The sequence below is a fragment of the Dasypus novemcinctus genome, chromosome 4, assembly GCF_030445035.2.
Source record: "Dasypus novemcinctus isolate mDasNov1 chromosome 4, mDasNov1.1.hap2, whole genome shotgun sequence".
Lineage (NCBI taxonomy): Eukaryota > Metazoa > Chordata > Mammalia > Cingulata > Dasypodidae > Dasypus > Dasypus novemcinctus.
The window spans coordinates 15,179,786-15,200,454 of record NC_080676.1 but is presented as its reverse complement, the minus strand read 5'-3'; the positions used below and the strand labels follow the sequence as shown (position 1 = coordinate 15,200,454).

The following is a 20,669-nucleotide window of genomic DNA, read 5'->3' as shown; positions in this document are numbered from 1 at the left end:
AAAAGAGTAATGGCAAACTAAGACAATATTTTCTAATCTGAAATTTTAGAGTTATTAAGCTATTTTAGACTTATTGAGATATAGATATTAAGATATGTCCTGGTGCAATGTATACAAAATAACCTTTCATTTCAACGCTAAATCATAGTATAGTAGGACCTCATTTTACATGAACTCAGCACACATGAATTCAGGTATACATGATTGGTGATTGAAAAGTTAAAGGCAGAGAGAATTAAACATTTTTAAATTATTTCTATGGTTACTTTTGTTTACTTTTTACTAGATTATTACTTTTTTTGCCTTATTTATAAAAAAAGATGTGATTGGTATGTTCATATAAGAAATACTTATGAAGTAGTGGCTTTTGCTATTATATACAGTCTAAAACTTATGCAAAGGGTCTTGAAACATACTAGTTGTTTAAAACAAGCTCCTACTGTATAATTCTTTTAAAAGGCACTTTAAAGGGCAAGACAACTCAACAAGTACAGCTTCAGCTAAATGCACACCTGAAGTGAGGGAAATGAAAGCTTGACCAAGGGTACAAATGCACTGTGATATTGCAGCTACATCATGATGGCTGCTTGGTTGACTGTGATTCTAAGACATATCTCGATTTCACAGATGTTAAATTGTGGTGTATGAGAAACCATTAAAACAAACAAACAAACCAGTATTGCTTGTGTTCTTTATCTTTCTCTTTTAAACACACACATATTTACCCAGCTCTTTGAGAATGAGTAGACTATAATATACAAATCTAATCCCTCTGAGATTGTTCAAATATCAGAATCCTGAAGCATAAAATTTAACAAATAAAAATGTAATGTTTCATAGGAGTTAAACATACACAGTGTCAGATAAGGATTAAAACATAAACTGGTTTCTGCAAATTTCTATTTTGCTGACTAGATGAGCGAACTGAGTCATTTATATATTGTTTGAACAGTTTCTAAAGCTTTTTATATTTTATTATGTCAATATATGTAATATTTTATGTTTAATTTTGGACAAGTTTAAAAGATATCTTAGTGATATCAATGCTTGAATATTCTTACTACTTTTGAAATGCCATGTATTATCTAAAAGACACAATATGTTATTCTTCTGATGGTACTATCATATTTTACAGCCTTGTCCAGATGTCTTTTGGTTCCCCATATTTTCTGAAAGAGCCTGTGATGAATTGGTGGAAGAAATGGAGAATTATGGCCAGTGGTCTGGGGGGAAACATCATGTAAGTTGTACTTTACTTTTACGTATAGAACTAAAATTTGTGTGTGTGAGGGGGAGAGACAAGGAGGACAGAGAGAAGTAATAATAGATATTCAGAATTCAAAGAAAAGATGTTCTTTTTTGCTAAACATTTCTAATTTCTATGCCTAAATGAACTGGCTGGTCCAGGGTGTCAAGAGAACTCTGTTATATATCTAATTCTGAAAATATTTTATCTTTCTGGGCATTGCTTTCTCATCTGTGCACATCATTATACTGGATGTTCTCTAAGTAAAGATATATCTCTACTGTGTGATTCTGCTCTTTTCCAATGCCACATTTTATTCCCTGTACTTCCATAGTGAGGCATAGTGAAAACACTAAGATAAATCCTGTCTGATTGAATGCTGTAGCAGTTTGGAATTGTTTATGAATTCCAAAAATAAATATTGGATTATGTTTGTAAACTGGTTTGTTCCTCTGGGTTTATTAGATTATATTGGATTCAGAGGTTTCACTTTTACTTGGTTAAATAATGATTAAGGCTTTGATTGGGCCCAAGTCAGTAGGAAACCACACAGCAGAGAATGGAGGTTGGAGTTTTGAGCTGGAGCCCTCGGAAGTGAACATGCAGGAGAAGAACACAGAGGAATAGAGATGGCTCCATAGGCATGGAAGAGGCCCCGGGAAGAGAGATGAACTGCTTGTCTGACAGTCTATAGCTGGCCTTGTGAAGAGAGCAGAACAGCTGAGCCCAGAGAAAAACAAGCCCTGGGAAGAGAGGAACCCTGGAAGCCCTAACCCTTGTAGATATCAGCAGTCGTCTTGCTCCAACATGTGGCAACAGGCTTTGGTGAGGGAAGTAAATTATGCTTTATGGACTGGTAACTGTAAGCTTCTACCCCAAATAAATGCCCATTTTTTTTTTTTTTTTAAAGATTTATTTATTTCATCCCCCCCCCCCCCCCGTTGTCTGTTCTCTGTGTCTGTTTGCTGCGTCTTGTTTCTTTGTCCGCTTCTGTTGTCATGAGCGGCGTGGGAAGTGTGGGCGGCACCATTCCTGGGCAGGCTGCACTTTGTGTCGTGCTGGTGGCTCTCCTTACGGGGCACAGTCCTTGTGCATGGGGCTCCCCCCACACGGGGGACACCCCTGCGTGGCGCGGCACTCCTTGCGCGCATCAGCACTGCGCATGGGCCAGCTCCACACGGGTCAAGGAGGCCTGGGGTTTGAACCGCGGACCTCCCATGTAGTAGGCGGACGCCCTAACCACTGGGCCAAGTCCGTTTCCCATAAATGCCCTTTATCAAAGCCAACAGATTTCTGGTATTTTGCATCAGCACCCCTTTGACTGACTAACACAGTATTTGGTACCAGAGAGTAGGGTCATGCTTTTGCAATTACCAAAATGCTGGAATGGTTTTATAAATGGATAATGGATATTTTGTGGAGAAATTGTGAGCTGGGAGAGAAGATTTAGCTAAAGAACTTTCCAAAGTAAATAGAGAGAATGCAACTTGGCTTCTCCTTGCAGCTTAATACAAAATGCTAGATGAGCGAGATAAGCTGAGGATTGAATTGTTGGACACAAAGAAACCAGGAACTGATTCTGCAAATTTCAAGCCTCTGGAAATGAAGTCACCACACAATAGTGCCCCATTTGAGGACTTAAATAAACTTGAAACATAAATCAGGATTGAAGATGCAGTTATCTAGGAAAGACTTGTGGAAAGCCTTACTGTCTGATAGCTTGGACCCCTGCTTCTTGCATGCTAAACCAACAAGCTTTTTGAGAGAGCTGAATGAACAAAACCCCTTTCAGCTTGGATTAAAAGGAATGTGGAAGAGAGAGATTGAAGGGGAAACGACTTCAAAAGGAAAACCATGGAAGCTGAGATCTCAAATTAAGACATTGCCTTAGGCCAGGAGAGGAACCCCACCCATGTGTATAGAGAGGGTGAGTTTGCCCCAGAAGTTGTAGAGCATGGCTGTTCCTGCCTGATATTCGATGAGAGTTTTGCTGCCCCAGGTCTGAGAGGGTGCACCTGTCCACCATGGATTAGGGAAGGCCAAGTTGCCAACTTGTTGCTCTGAGAAGTTGGACTTGTATGCCAAAGGTTAGAGAGGATATTATCTTCACCTCACTGTATTAGGGGGTTAAGACTCCAACCCAGAGATTGGGTGGAATGTGGCAATCACCCCAACACTCTTAGGGAGTGAGGTCTGGAGCTTGGTCAGCACCCAGATGCTTGATGAGGGTGGAACCAAGAAAATGGTTGTTGTGCAAGCCTGTGGAAAGGGGTGGGTCCCCATAAGGCCCCAGGGAGAAGAAAACGTTATCTTAAGAATGACTCTCAGCCTTTGATATCTAATTAATTATACCCTGTAGGTTTACTGAACTGTAGAGGACCCGTGACTCACATGTTTCTCTCCCTGTTTCTCCTTATGGTAATGGAAATGTTTTTCCTTTGTCTGTTCTTCTGTGTAATGGAAGCAGATAATTTGTTTTGTAAGTTTTAGAGGTCTACAGACAATCAGACTTTGCCTCAAGACAAACTATTTCTTTAAGCTGATTGTGATAGGATTCTGTATTTAGCATTATATTGATTTAAGGTGTTTTTTTGAAAATTGTAATTTCTTTTTGGAATTCAGAGGGTGGAGGGTAGCAGGATATTGTTTATGAATTCCAGAAAGAGATATTGGATTATGTTTGTAAACTGGTTTGTTCCTCTGGGCATAATAGATTATATTGGACTCAGAGATTTCACTTTTACTTGATTAAATAATGATTAAGGCTTTGATTGAGCCAAGTCAGTAGGATGTTGAGTCACCACCCCCTTTGTGGGCATGGACTCACAGAGAATCTGCACAGCAGAGAATAGAGGTTGGAGTTTTGAGCTGGAGCCCTTGGAAGTATACATGTAGAAGAAGAACACAGGAATAGAGATGTCTCCATAGACATGGCAGAGGCTCTGGTAAGAGAGACAAGCCTTTCATCTGACAGTTTATAGCTGGCCTTGTGGAGAGAGAAGAGCAGCTGTGCCAGTAGAGAACTGAGCTCTGGGAAGAGAGGAACCCTAGAAGCCCTAACCCTTGCAGATGTCAGCAGCCATCTTGTTCCAACACGTGACAGCAGACTTTGCTGAGGGCAGTAAATTGTGCTTTATGGCCTGGTAACTGTAAGCTTCTATCTCAAATAAATACCCCTTATAAAAGCCAACAGATTTCTGGTATTTTGCATCAGCACCCCTTTGGCTGACTAATATAACTGCTAAAACTATTTGTGTGCATGCGTGTGTGTGTGTGTGTGTGTGTGTGTGTGTGTGTAAATGCAGAAAAGAGAGTTCTGGTTGAATGCCTTTGCTAGAATTCAGCATTGCATTTACATTCAGTTTCAAAGACTTGGCAAGAAGCATTGCCAGTTTGATGTTTTTCCTTTCCTCTGAGAATCCACATATGCCAGCTCCTTTACAATATGAAGGAATTTTAGTGGAATACCCTGAGAAGTTCCTCTGCCCAGTCAAGGGCCCCAGCTATGTAGGCTGACCAGGGAGAGGGAAGTTCAAAGTATGAGGAATAACTTGAAGTCAGCAGGTCGTAGAGAAATGGAAAGCAATGTGTGTTAGTTTCCTTGGCTGCTTAAGCAAATACCATGCAATGGGTTGACTTAAACAACCCATTTATTAGCTCACAGTTTTGAGGCTAAGAGAAAGTCCAAATCAAGGGTTAATTAGGAAATACTTTCCTCCCAAAAACTGGCATTTGGGACTGGCTGCCGGCGATCCTTGGTACTAGGCTCCTCTGTCACATGGCAAGGCACATGGCAGCCTTTTCTGGCCTCTCTGGATTTCATTGACCTTCAGCTTCTTGCTTCCCATGGCTCTTTCTCTTCTCTGTCTGAACTTCATTTTGCTTATAAAGAACTCCAGTAATAGGATTAAGACTGATCCTGATTGTGCGGGGTGGCACTGAAATAAACTTATCAAAAGATTCTACATAACATGGGTTCATATTCTCAGGAATGGATATGTTTTTCTGGGGTGCATCACTCCAAACTGCACCATGGTTGAAGGACTTTGGGTGCTTTACAATGGAAATAAAGAACTATAGAAGTGATAGATTGTTTTCAGTGAGCCAAAGGGCAGATAAATAGAATCTGTGTACATGTACAGCTAAAGATGCCTAAAAAGTAACTATAAAACACTAATTTTTAGGAGGGATGGGGAGCTTAGGAAGTCAATTTTATTTACTTCATAGTCTAACCTACATGTACAGTAAATAAATATGAAAGTAGTCCACTGACTCTGCAATACTTTGCTTCACCATTGATAAATTTACAAAACAGTGTTATGTAAGTTATTCTGATTGTTTTGAATTAAAGCAGATGATATACCATAATCAAACAACTGTTTATCTTTATTGGCTTTTATGATCTGAAAAAACTACCATGATAACATAAATGTGAATTTGACATGGACCATGCTTAATGGTGTCATTGATGCTGTTTCTAGGATAGCCGTATATCTGGTGGCTATGAAAATGTTCCAACTGATGATATCCACATGAAACAAATTGATCTGGAGAACGTATGGCTTCATTTTATCCGGGAGTTTATTGCACCTGTTACGCTAAAGGTCTTTGCAGGCTATTATACGAAGGTAGTTATCCTTCTACCCTTCTTGCCTACCCTACCAAATGTGGTTTTCTTTGTTTTATTGATAGCAAATCTCCTGGCTCACTTTGTTTTCTCAGGGGTTTGCCCTATTGAATTTTGTAGTAAAATACTCACCTGAGAGACAGCGTTCTCTGCGCCCTCATCATGACGCATCTACATTTACCATCAACATTGCGCTCAATAATGTGGGAGAAGATTTTCAGGTACTTAATTCCCTTATTTTTTTACCATTTTTCAAAAGAAATATATCTTATTCTGAAAGGTTTTGTTGCCTTAGTTTGTTTTTTAGATTCTTCTTAGAAGGCGTAATTTGAATTTTGCCACTGGTTAAAAATTACAAATAATGTGATCTGATACATTTCTCTGTTTTAACTCTTTTAGGGAGGCGGATGCAAATTTCTAAGGTACAATTGCTCTATTGAGTCACCAAGAAAAGGCTGGAGCTTCATGCATCCAGGGAGACTCACGCATTTGCATGAAGGACTTCCTGTTAAAAATGGAACCCGATACATTGCAGTGTCCTTTATAGATCCCTAAGTTATTTACTTTTCATTGAATTGAATTTTCTTTTTGGAATGGATGATTGGCACGAACATGTCTTTGAAGCTGTGCTTGAGAAGATGAGAGGAATATTTAAATAACTTCAACAGAACAACTTCACTTTGGGCCAAAAGTTTGAAAAACTTTTTTATAAAAAATTGTTTGATGTTTTTTAATGTCTGCTCTGAGCCTTAAAGAAGAAAGAAAGAAAAAAGTAAAGCAAATATTTATTTCCATTTCTCATTGTCTCTGAGAATAATGATTTTTAAAAATCTGTATTTCAATTGATATATTTAGGAACAGCCTGGGAAGAATTTTATTTATCAACACTTGGGGGCATGTAAGCAAAACAAGCAAATGAAAATTAACAATTCTTGAAATCTTAGAAATCCAGGATCCTGACCAATTAGTATGTAATTAATTGAAAAAGTACTGTTTTGACCAACTATACACGTGTCTTTTACAGTGATTACTGAGGAAATACAAAGAACAATATTACACATCTGTTTTCCTCGTGAAACTTAGTACAAAACACAACTGAGGAACGTGTCTAATTGAAAACATTTTCATTGAGACTGTTAGAAAGATTTTACATTTGCATGTTTACTTATGTTCCTTTAGATTAATCTCCAATGTGCATTATATTAAGTAGATGTTGGATTTAGCAAAGTTTACAAGCGTTTCCATTTTTTAAAGTACACCAAGTATCTACTTAAGATCATTTAGTGTCCTTAATTCAAAACAGTTTTTTTTTAATTCTCAAAAATACTGAGGGGAAAAAGAAAATTTTAATAAGATAGTAATGTGTTTTTTTTATTATCTTTTTTTTACTCTAAGTACTTGAATTTTTTATCAGGAAAATAAAGTTGTTGAGCCTTTCCTCTTTCCCTTTGCCCTTTGTTTCTCTTTTTTTGGAGGGGAGGGTTATTCACTTTTTTCCTCCCTGTGTAATCCCCCCTTTATTCTTCTTAGACTCTTTACTGCCATACCATCCTACTTAAAAAATTCCCCATCACAAAAAGAGTTGCTGACTTGATTTTTCACCATTTCTCTGAGTGAGGTTAAATACCCTTACTGTAGCTACTGTTCTTAATTTAAAGGTTACACTTGAAGAAAGTTCCAAGTCATTGTGTCAAAATTCATTCTTCTAACACCATGTGTTAGAAAGTTATGAAAAATAAAGTAATTTAAAAGAAATAGCTGTTGTTTTATTTAATTGGTGATTTACCTTTAGAAGGGAACATATGAGTATTGCTAAAGGAATATCTGGACATAATAGGCTATGATTTTTTTTTCATATTGTTTGGTACATTTAAGGATATGAAACCTTATCAAAACTCTATTTATTGACTTGTCAATTGAATTGTAAAATCTTCAAACTTAAAGTGACTAGGGATTTGATCTAACTCATTTTACAAGTAAGGAGATATATGCCAAACTTATACAGTATGTATTTATTCAGTAGTGGTGGATTTTTGTCTGTTTTGTAGCTAGTACCAACAATGGACCAGGCACTGTTCCAGGTACTGAGGATATTGTGGTGAACCAAGAGGGTTAGGGCTGAGGGGTGTGTAGTGTTTGGGAGATGGCTTAGGAAATAAGGAAGTTGGTTTCCACCTCTTTTCCTGGTGGTGCTTAATACCCACAATAATTTCTAGTATCCATCAAGGAGATTAAGGAGACATTTTAGCAATTATTTGTGAATTGTTGTAATATACTTCAGAGGTAATATTCAAAATATGTAAAAACTGGCAAGGCATGGGTGCCAACCAATCCAAACAGGACCTAACTGTTAATAGGTAGAGTCTAACTTGTGCGAGCTTCATTTCCTGCATAGCAGAGTTCAGAGGAAAGACATCTGCCAGATCCTAGTTCCTTTCAGTTGTGGGGACATGGATCTTACATGTGTAACTGCCTTAGTCTCATGCTCCTGTTTCCAGAATTTGCATCATGGCAATCAATCGAGGATAAGCGCATTTTTAATCTTCCCTTTTATCTGAGATTCCATGAAATGATAGAAAATCTACATCTTAAAAACAATCTGTAATCTACATCTTAAAAACAATCTGTAAGATAGAAAATGGACAAGAATGGATGGAAGGAGGAAGTTGCAGCTGAAAACACCTCCCAGCAGAAGATTGTTCCAGGAACCACTTAGATTGTATGGTTCACTTATTTTATGAAATACTGTGAAGACTTTAAAAAGAAAAAGCAAATTGATGTATTATCAGCAGTGAAATATCTCTAAGAGAAATGAACCCGAGGAAATGGGGTTACAGCATTATTTAGGGTGGCATCTTATTTATGTTAAAAGTAATAACAAAACGATATATGGGAATGTAAATTTACAAAAAAAATTCTAAATGGGAAAACACTTGTGATAGTAGTGTGAAATTCATGGCTGAATAAATGGAACTTTCACCTTTTACATTTTATACTTCTAACAGAGGTACAAATAAGTAACACACTTGAATCTTTTGCTGCAGAAATATATTCATATATTGTGTAACTTATGCAATAGAGAGAAGGGGGTTGTTCTGTAACTTAATTTGAATAAATGGTAGTATATTTATGTCAGTAGATCCATTTGTGTATGTGCACGTATATTACAGAAGGGCTTTAAATGTTCGTTATAATGGTATTTTTTTTCCTAATTCTTAATATATATAGAAATCAATATGCAAATATTGCCAACTAGAGATACTTTAGTAGTAGGGTACTATATTAGTTGTCTTCATTCTGCTTAATCCTTGAAAAAAAAAAAAGGTAATTTACCTGTATTGATAATTTATCTAGGGAGACAAATAGCCCTCTATAAAATAAAAAAATGGGAAAAATTAAACATACATTTAGCGTTCCCTTCTAAATCTCTGTATATTTCCTCCTGCCTATTTTGCTGTCTCTCTGTATTTCCTCCTGCCTATTTTGTTGTCTCTCATATGTATTTATTAATTTCCGTTCTTGCTAACCACGAAAGCCTGCATGACATTTTGGGAATCCATCTAGATTCAAAATACAGAGTGGCCTGTCTTATTCAACAGGTCTTTTCAAGTTGCAGAAAAGCCAAATAAAATTTTTATTCGCAGTTCAGAGTCTATCTGCATAAATACCTCTCTTTGACTAGATGTTGACTATTTTGGAAAAATTTTAAGACTTTAAGGTTTCATGAAAGCAGGCTTTGTCAAACAGCACATTCCCCCAACCCCATCCCGTGGTCTTTTAGAATAACACGCTACAGACTTCTTTTAGAATAAGTCTTTATTAAGAAAAAGCCACTGGGGAGAGAAATGGAGGAATAATATAAAACTATTTAATAAAAGTGATGAAATTTGGATTAAAATAGAAGAAAAACACAGTAAAGAAATAATGAAAACAATAGAAAAGAAAATATGGGCATGCTTTTAAAAGGAAAATTACTATATAACTAAGTTATTTTGATCAAAGGTATTAGAAAAATTTGGAAGGTAAATATACAACTTAGAGTTTTGTGAGTACTTTATAAATCTTGCATCGCTCTGACAGTCTTTAAAAAGGTTAACTTTAACTTAAATTTTTGTTTTATCCTAAGTAGAGCGAAACAGATTAGAAAACATTCCTTTGAAAAAAGAGTACACTCTACTGAGAGATGTCACTGAGGTGTTGATGATATTTTTTTTTAGAAATCAAATAACAATTGGCATACTATTCTGCCTGTATTGAGTATGGTTGCCTAAGAATATGAATTAGTATTTGTACTCTTTAGGAAGCAATTGCTGCCTATTTCAGGATACAAATTATACAAGTAATCAACTAAAGAATAATTTTAACAGATGGAATATGGCATGCAATGAATAATGTAAAGAAATACTATCCCTTTCAAATTACTCTCACTCCAAAATAAACATGAGATAAAAAAGACCCTAAAGATTGGAGATGGAGATAAAAATTTTATGTAGATGTATACTGGGTAATGAACTTCGTTTTCTTAAAATTCAAAAGACTTACCACACAGGTTAAAATTTAGTAAGTTTTCCATTAGGATTCTAATGGAATATGGTAGAAAGTAATCCTAAGGAAATTACATGGTGATACGTAATTCTGTATCTCCCAAAAGAATTTTATATTTGCAAAATCTCAATAATTTGTGAGAACTGGACAAATTAAAGCATTTTTCCTGGATATTAATGGTTTAGAAATGAAAAAATGCATATTTGGAAAATGAGATTATCATATTAAGCTTTTATTAAATATTTCCATCTGTTTACATAAATATTTGTTTATTAATTTTATAAATCTTGCTAAAACTGACATCACAGCCCCATCTTGTGGTCAATATAGATAGCTAATAGAGAAAATTTTAAGCAAAAGACAAAAACTTAATTTTTAAAAAACAGACTTTTAAAGTTTTTCTTAAAGACTGATAGGAGTAAACATGATATAGATTGGACAGCATTTTATCGGGAATTCCTTTTTTTTTTTTGCAGTATGATATAACTAGGATAAGGTGTAACTAAGCTAGCATATTCATACTTTATATTTATGAAATGATAAGTTTTTTATTTATCTGCCTTCAAAACTGTTAGTCTATGCTCAGTAGGGAATATGTTCCTGGAACAACAGTGAAATCAGTGTAGGAGTGCTCAGACTGCAGCAGATAAAGTAATAGATTTTGAGTAAATGAAATAACTATATAAGAGGAAGAGTTCCAGAGGATCCTTTTGTAAAAATAATGTATTTTTAATTGCTTGTGGCAGGGAACTTAAGCCACAGTTTTCTTCTTCAGAATCAGCCCAAAACTGTAAGTGTAGCATTAACAAAATTCCTGTGGTCCAAAAACTTGGGTACCTTAAATAGAACGTGAAAGAAATAATCTCTGTTTTGACTTTCTGAGAATTAATGAGATTTGTTCACGCTGAAGTTGTTGAAGGAAGGTGCACTACAGTAGTTCTAGTTTATGCCAGCTCTTGCTTATTCAGATGGTAACCACACATCCTTCCTGATCACCCTTTCCCTCCTGAATAACTTAAGTGGCTCCTCAACTTACTCTAAAGCACTTTGTTGATGTTCATATTGTCCCAGGGGAGTTTCCCCATTGTTGTTCTTGAGCTAAGGGAGAAAAATTTTAAATAAATGTATTAAAACCTAAATTACAAGACTCCTAGTGATGGCCTCAATGAGCCATGTCTCCCAGGATTCACACTCTTAGGTGGTTGCTCCGCCACAATGTGGGCGGGCCCTCTGTAGCAAGCGGAATCCAATGGAAGTTACTCTGCCTGACTTTGAAATTTAGTTATGAGAGGCCTTGTGGCTTGGAGCTCTTGGAACATTTGCTCCTAGGGTGCTCCAGGTGTCTTGCTATGAGCAGCACATGCCATTTGGAGAGGCCATGTGCTAGCACTCCAGATACTAGCAGAAGATGAGCTCCCACATCAACTTCTGCCATGTGAGTGAGTTATTTAGACATCCAACCCATTAGTAACCTTCAGATGACTATACCCCAACTGACATCTGACTGCACCCAAGCAAGAACCACCCAGCTAAACTCAGTCAACCCACAAAGCCACCAGAGACAACTATAACTTGTTTCACAGCAATGGATTACCATAACAGCATAATTACCTATGCTACTTCTCCAAAAGGCCCTCTTATCATTTTTCTTGCTGGATTGCTTATTTACCTCTCTTTGTCCTCAATAATGCCATGAGTTCCTTGAGGGCAGGGATGGGACCTCATTCAGTCTTTTTAGTTCTAGAGTTTAGCATACAGCTTGACACATAATATGTATGCAAGTGTGAATGAGTAATTTGGAGTTGGCTATCTGCCTGAGATTTTATTGTGTTTAAGTCAGGATATTTACTGAGGGGAAACAGTTTTAAATTTAGCAGGTCATGGAAAAGTAAAAGGAAATCGGTATGTACTTTACTTGTAATGTGTAAGATAAAGACTTGAGAACAAGACTTGAGTTTGTTCCTTGAAAAGGCTACAATATTATGTGTCGGTGGCCCCAAGATGGATGGACTGATGTACTAAGATGCTATTAACTGGAACGTCTATCAGTGTTACCCTCAGCAGTCTGGGCCAATGGACTGAGAGAGAGTGGTTAGTTTATAAATAACCTGCTTAGTTAATATATGAGTATTAGACTTTCATTAAGTGTTTTGGAAGGAATGAATTTGGTTTTACAAAACTTAAAACAACTTTTAATAAAAAGATTTTAAACACAACAACATAGATAATGATAGAGGTATTCTTTTTACTTCTAACTTTAAACTAAAACATGGTTATTATAGAAACATCTGAAAACAGTGGATTTTCACATGCCAAGGAGAATGTGCCCTTGATGTGTATTTTCCTGGAATTATTGTTGTTACCGTGGTTACAGATTTCATAGCTTGCTGGGTGTGGCTTGTTGAGTTTTACCAAGCACTATCTTAACATATTATTTAGTATGGTTCTTGATATGATGTGATAAATTAATGGAATTGAAACTTTATAATTTCAGAATTATGGATTTGTATTAATCTATTCAGCAAATGGATTACTTAAGAACTTAAGAGTGTCATAATGGGTGAAGTTGGAAAAAAACGGAAACTTAGAAAATTCTTGACTGCATGTAAGTAACAGTCTGAAAATAACAGTCTTGGAAAGTAGTATTTACATAAAATAGAGGAGACCATTTTAACTTTATTAAATTGGTGAAGAAATTGGCAGATAGCAGGGGACATTGAAAAGATAAACAGTAACTTCAAAGGACTAAAGTAGTAAGTTTTGTAAGACAGTGTTGCAGCTCAGGAGTTAATAATCAATCTGACTATATTTCAAAGTATGTGAAGAACGAGCAGAAGCCCACATGTAACTTGCCATTGATGACAAAGATTATATCTACTAATTTGGGATACTTATTTTGGCCTTAAGATTTCAGATTGTTGTGTCTTTTTTTTTTTTTTTTTTTTTAATTTTTTTATTTTTTATTGACTTTGTAATAATATTACATTAAAAATATATATGTGAGGTCCCATTCAACCCCACCCCCCCACCCCCCCTCTCCCCCCCCCCCCAACAACACTCGTTCCCATCATCATGACACATCCATTGGATTTGGTAAGTACATCTTTGGGCACCTCTGCACCTCATATACATTGGTTCACATCATGGCCCATACTCTCCTCTATTCCATCATGTAGGCCCTGTGAGGATTTACAATGTCCGGTGATTACCTCTGAAGCACCATCCAGGGCAGCTCCATGTCCCGAAGACGCCTCCACCTCTCATCTCTTCCTGCCTTTCCCCATACCCTTTGTCCATTTTTGTTTGTTTGTTTGGCTAGCATGCTGTCTGTACTGAATGTCAGAGAGATTTATCCTCCAACAGACTTTCTTGCAAATATTCCAATGTTACATTACTTTTTTAAAGGTCTAAAATGAGGGGAGAACATGAATTGCAGAATATTTACTTGTCTTTGTAACATAATAAATCAGAAGCATATGTCCCAGAACCCTAATTTTCAAGAATTATTTACTTTTATGACACGTCAGCTGCTCACTGAATATCCAGTTGCTCTCACAGATTTCCAAGCCACACTTAGTTAAGTGGGGCCATGTGACTGTTTTTGGCCATTGCCTATGAGAGAAGTGAATCACTCCTGATTCCAAGTATTTAATAACCCAGTACAGTGACCCTTGAAGCACTTGAAATGCCTGGACTCCTGCATCATTATTTGAAGGGAGTTGCGCTTAAGAGCTGCCAGGCACACAACAGATTTGTACAAGAGAAAAATAGCTTTATATGTTAAGCCACTGTTTCAAGGCTTAGTATAGCAGTATAGCTGATTTTAAGCTAACTAATAAAAATCTCATGTATTAGAAAAATATATATAATTTATTCAGAGAAAATAGATTTAGAGATGGCTTGATTGTCAAATAACCAAAAACCTAGAATTATCTTATAGTTTGCCAGTTTATATTTGTACCATCAAAGATTCCATTTTTAGAATTAGCCTTAAAAGCTAGGTAGTCCAATCTCTGCCCTACCTTCACCATAAACAAATCCCCTTTCAAAATTTCTTTCGCTGATGATCATACAGAATCACCTTAAAAACTTCATTGGTGGATAGTTATTAGGTGTCTGTTACATACCCAACAATGTGTGTGGAATTATAAACATGGCAGGCATCAGCCTTGCGTTAGAACCAGTGATGAGCAATTCACTGCAGTCTAACATCGTAACAGCAAAGCTCTTTCTTACTGTCTTGAAATCTGTCTTTTGTAACTTCTATCTAATGTTTATATTTCTACATTTGGAGATGGTAGGAAGAAAATAATGCTTTTTCATATGTGCACAAATATTTATAAATACAAAAATTATCAATAACATTATCAAATATTTATTAGGGATAATCACAACCATTCCCTCCCTGCCCCCATTCCCTCTTATGCCTCATCTCACTCTCTTTTCCAGGCTTAAAATATCAGTTTCTTCACTTGGTCATGTATGACCACCTCTGGAGGTGCCTCACTACTGAATGTGGCTTGCTGATTTTACAAAGTGTTAATTTCAGGTCAGGCCCTCTCTTCTCCACAGGGACTACTTTGCCAGTTTGTTCATAGAAATGTGGTACACATGAATTTTGTATGCTCGGTAAGTATAGGTGTAGAAACAGAGAAGTACTTGTATTTCAGATTTTTGTTAACACCATTTAATATAAGTTACTTTTGATGGGGGGTGGAAAATCATATTATACTACTGACAGTTTACTGTCAAGTCCAGTTTTGTTTGCCTTCTTATCATCAGCTGCTAAGGTGTGACTTCAGTTTATAGTATTTGCTTTCTTGGTTTTCATTGAGCCAAGGATAGAATAATATTAGATTAAAATAAATTTCAACTTACTGGTTTTAAATTATAGTTTTAGCCCGTTGCAATGTTTGTGAAAGCTGATTCTCTCACTCAATATAATTTTGTCATTCTCCCTTTGGTTCCTGTCACCTAAAGATAAAGAGCAATAACTGTATTTTGGTAATTTACAGAATTATTCAGAACATCCTTTCATGCTCTGTAAAACTTTTATGCTTTCAAATCAGAGTGCTAATTATGATTACAGTTTTTTAATTTACTTAAAAATATTGTTGTTTGAAGTTAAATGAAAACAAAAATATATAATCTGGAAGTTTTAGAGAAGTATCTTAGAGATTAAGTAGTTTACTTGTTCTCAGCCTTAACTTCACGTTAGAAGCACTTTTAAATATCGTTAATGATGTGACCCCATCCCAGAACTTTTATAATCCTTTCTATGAAGGTGGGACCTGGTATCAATTCATTTTCTTAAGAAGTGGGTTTACAGAAAAATCATGCATAAAATACAGGATTCCCATATACTACTCTCTTATTAACAACTTGCATCGGTGTGGAATATTTGTTATAATTGAAGATAGCACATTTTTAAATTGTACCAATCTATGCTTGCCTTCCCACATGAGACCTTTCAGTTAATTAATACAGTCACTTTAAATAAAGAAAAAAAAAGCCAATCTAAGTAAAATCTACAAATAAAATTTCTATAATGAAAGACAACAATGGAAGCAGTTTCTCCTAGGTCAACTACATGCAGAGACTTGGCCAGTGCTAAATCTTGCTAGGACTCATTAATACAAATTTCATGAGGTTCTTTCAGGAAATAAGAAAGAAGATCATTGAGTACAGCTTCCTTCCCGTGTCCGTGACAGATTACTTGGCCTCTGATTGGGCATTTTGAAGATTGTGTATCTGTTGTTGACAAGCTCTTATCAGAATTCTTTTCCATATATTGATCTTAGATCAATTGCCTTCTTAACTAGCTCCCATTGGCTCTAGTTCTGCCTCTTGGAGAATGGTAGACTAAGTTAAATGCCTTTTCCATACGGCAGCACTTCAAAGGAGTTGTACTTTTCCTAAGTCTGCTTTCCAACATAAACATTTCAGATTTTCACAATCATCTCATCATCTCATCCTCTGGGACTCACTGCTTCTTTCTGTCTCTTTAAAATCTTCCAACAGTTTATTTTAAAGAATGTCGACATTTAAAAAAAAATCACTACTGTCATGAACAAATTGAAGTTTTCAGCACTAGTACAATCTGAATCAAAAAAATAAATTCCGTTGGTTCTGAGGGGAGGGAGAGGAAAAAATAGGTGTAACATGGGGCATTTCTGGGACATCAGAATTGCTCTGCATGTCATTGCAGTGATGGATACAAGCCATTACACATTTTGTCAAAACCTGTAAAATTGTGCGGCAAAGTATAGACTATAATGAAAACTATAGACCATGGTTGGTAGCAGTGCTTCAATATGTGATCATCAGTTATAACAAATGTACCACATTAGTGAGAGATGGTGTTAATGGGGGAAAGTAGGAGAGGGGGAATCCACTATATTCTTAATGTGACATTTATGTAACCTAAAGCTTCTTTAAAATGAAAAAAATGTAAAATAATAAATTCAGTAGTGCATTAATATTTTTTCACTCATTTGTCATACTGATAGTGCAAAAATAAATTTGGTCTAAATGTCCAGATTCAAGCAACAATGTTCAGCCTTTTTCACTCCTCCACACTAAAAGCTATAAAAGCTTACAGATCAGATAACACCAAATGTTCAGACTTCAGACATCAGTCTTTATATTGTCCACTGGAACAGGGCATAGACCCACCTGGCCACTGCAGTGTCTGATTGTCTCCTTTGCCTGGTAACTGTACTTCTAGAAATAAAAGCCTAAGATTGCATCATCTTTTACAGGGGTCACACCTTGTTAATTTGAAAGAAAACACCAGATGAATGGTTTTCAAATTCTGGTGCACATTAAAATCACCGGGTGGAAGTGGTGTGGCTCAAGTGATAGAGCTTCTGCCTACCATATGGGAGGACCTGGGTTCAATCCCTGGGGCCACCTGGTGAAAAAGAAGAGAGAGCTGCCTGCGCAGCAAGCCAGTGTTTCCATGAGTGCCCGTGTGGTGAGCCAGTGCCCTGTACAAGTGAGTCACGCGGCAGGTTGATGTCGCATCAAAAGAGAAGCAAGGGGAGAGTCAAAGTGAAGCGCAGCAGAAACCAGGAACTGAGGTGGCACAATTGATGGGGAACCTCTCTCCCTATCAGAGGTCTCCAGGATCAAATCCTGTTGAATCCTAGAGGAGGGAAAATGAGAAGAGAAGACAATACAGACAGCAAAAACAGCAGGGTGGGAGGAGGGAAGAGGGGAAAATAAATAAATCTTTAAAAAAAATCACTGGAGAACTTTTTCAAAAATATTCATGTAACTTTGACCAATTAATCAGGAATCTCAGGGAGGTCGAGCCCAGGTACAGGTATTTTTAAGGGTGATTTTAATGATTGTAACATGTAGCCAAGTGAGGTTTGCTCTTAAATGAGGTATCTTTCAAGTTGTATGTTAATGCAATTTTTGTTTAAATGTAAATATCAGGCATTTACTATGTTCCAGTTATTTTCTGATAATTGTAGCCCCAGCATTTCAAATGCATTTTTTCAGGTTAGTTTTCAACAAGGTTAACACATTTATTATTTATTAATTTTTAAATGTTTTGAAGAATTTGAAAAGGATTATGAAAAATTATGATTCATTAATTTATTTTTCACATTTCCTATAGTTGAATTTATATATGCCTAATGTAAACGTATCCTAATATCTGACTGTGAACAAACTTGGATGGTAATTTGTAAGAAATGACATAGTATAGCAAGTATGGGATAAAAATAAAGGTTTACCAAATTCAGGGTCTTTCCATATAAAGCAAATGTTAATGCTATGCTAGTTGACTTTCTTTTTACGTAAAAATTGGGTTTTAAGGCAAAAACAAAATAAACTGCTTGTTGTTCCTTTGACATTCAATATCTTTTAGCTGCTGCTGAAAGGAAAGTTATTTCATCACAAAACTTGACAATAGAAAAATCAACCTTGCACATCTGAAATTACTCATAGTAGTGAATAAGAGTAAATAGGAACTGGGAAGCGGACTTGGCCCAGTGGTTAGAGTGTACACATGGGAGATCCATGGTTCAAACCCGGGGACTCCTTGACCTGTGTGGAGCTGGCCCACGCGCAGTGCTGATGCACAAGGAGTGCCCTGCCACGCAGGGGTGTCCCCCACATAGGGGAGCCCCACGTGCAAGGAGTGTGCCCTGCAAGGAGTGCACCCCATAAGGAGAGCTGCCCAGTGCAAAAGAAAGTGCAGCCTGCCCATGAATGGCGCCGCACACATGGAGAGCTGACACAACAAGATAAAGCAAGGAAAAGAAACACAGATTCTCATGCCACTGACAACAACAACAACAGAAGCAGACAAAGAAGATGATGCAGCAAATAGACACAGAGAACAGACAGCAGGGGTGGGGGAGAGGGGAGAGAAATAAATAAATAAATCTTTAAAAAAAAAAAAGGGTGAATAGGAACTACTGCAATGATTTAAAATTTTGTTTCTGGGTCATTTGGCAAAGGTTTTTTTTTCTCTCAAAATTGGTAAATTTGCCTGCATATTGAAGTACAGTGAATCAGAATTTCAGCCAATGTTATTGATGCTTTATTTTAAAAAGCCCTGTATTCTTGCTTTTGTGTACATAATTTTGAAGTCTAGTTCACAGGCTACAGTATCATACATTAATATTCAAAACATCCATCACACACTCTTAGAATAGATTTGAGGTAATCCAAAGGAATAATATTTATACCATTAAAATGAAGGTAAAAAAGGTCAGGAAACATTTAGAGGAAGTTGTGAAGGGATTATTATGATTGAACCCAAAATATATCTTTAAACTCTTTTGAGAGCTAAGTCAGAAGAAGAAATCCAAGGGGTGATCTATAGAGAGGTCTCTATGTAATTGCTGCAAAGGTATCCTCTCCTTCCCAGCTGCCCACCGTCTTTTTCTATTTCTGTATTTATTATTTCCTCATCTAAAGATTCAGCCTTGCTTTCAATTCTGAGTTCAAATCCTGTCTGTGCTGAAGGGCCTAACTAGACCAAGTGGCAAGTTAATGCTGATGCTCGTTCCGCCTTGACTTTCTTCTTCCAGCACTGTTAACCAAGGTCTATCTCAACCTTATGGACAACCTTACACTCCATTTACAGGAAATGGATTTGTCTTGCTCCCATTGTCTGAGCACCCTCCTAAATATCTTAATTTCCTTAGCTGTTACCCTAAGACAGACATCCTGTCAGGGCCTGTAGATCGGTTTGTACTCTATGTTCCTTTGCGTCTCCCTCATCGATTGCCAAATCCCATCCAGGATCACGTATTGCATTTAATTGTCATCATCTCCTTAGTTGCTCTTGCTTTTTAAATTTAATTGTGAAACTTATACACAACATAAACTGGCTCTCTCAAACTCTCCCAAAGATACCATTCAATGGGATTGCTCACATGCACAGTAATGTGGTATCCTCACCTCACCACCTTCCATTACTAAAACTTTCCCATCCTCCAGACAGAAGCACTGCAGCCATTCTGCTTGAGCTCCCTGTTTCCCCTGCTGCCTGCCTCTGGCAACCTATGCTCTAAATGCTGTCTCTGTGAGCATGCATATTCCCCAATATTTTTTTGGTAGTTACTTTGGGGCTTAAATTTAACATCTTAAATCCATAATAATTTGTTTGCTTTGATACCAACTTAACTTCAATAGTATGCCCAAACTAGTTTCCTTACCCATTCGCCCCCCACCGTTATATAGCTCTTGTCACCAATTACATGTTTATATGTTAAGATTCCCAAACCATTAATTTATCATAACATTTTATGTATTTGCCATTTAGATCCTGTAGGAAAAAAGAAGTAGAGTTATAAACCAAAAATACAATAGTACTGGCCTTTGTATTTGCCCATGTCAGTACCCTCACTGGAGATCTTTATTTCTTAATGTGGTTTTCATTTAAGAAACCTTTCTTTTAAACATTTCTACTCTCTTCAGCATCACTTGTAGGGCAGGTCAAGTGGTGATGAAGTCTCTCAGCTTTTGTTTCTCTTGGAATTTCTTACTTTCTCCCTCATTTTTGAAAGAAAGTTTTGCTGAATATAGAGTTCTTTTTTGGCCATTTTTTGTTCTCGGAACTATGAATATATCATCCCACTGCCTTCTTGCTGCCATGGTTTCTGATAAGAAATCAACAGTCTTTTTGAGGCACCCTTGTATGTGACACATTGTTTCTCACATGCAGCTTTCAGAATTCTTTATTCTGTCTTTGGCAATTTATAGTTTCATTAGAAAATGGCACAGCAT

General features: G+C 36.6%; 1 protein-coding gene across 3 annotated transcripts in view; it reads left to right on the top strand.

The window, feature by feature from the left end:
• Positions 1 to 7,628, top strand: part of PLOD2 (procollagen-lysine,2-oxoglutarate 5-dioxygenase 2) — a 113,141-nt gene extending 105,513 nt beyond the window's left edge. For 2 of the 3 annotated variants that reach the window (XM_058295121.2, XM_058295122.2), the window contains 4 exons: positions 1,136 to 1,240; positions 5,728 to 5,874; positions 5,969 to 6,094; positions 6,273 to 7,628. In XM_058295121.2, coding sequence (XP_058151104.1) covers positions 1,136 to 1,240; positions 5,728 to 5,874; positions 5,969 to 6,094; positions 6,273 to 6,428 — 534 coding nt within the window. In that variant the 3' untranslated portion in view covers positions 6,429 to 7,628. Of the gene's footprint in view, positions 1 to 1,135; positions 1,241 to 1,780; positions 2,072 to 5,727; positions 5,875 to 5,968; positions 6,095 to 6,272 lie in introns of those variants that run through there. The other variant, XM_058295123.2, reaches the window with a different exon arrangement.
• Positions 7,629 to 20,669: the final 13,041 nt, after the last annotated feature.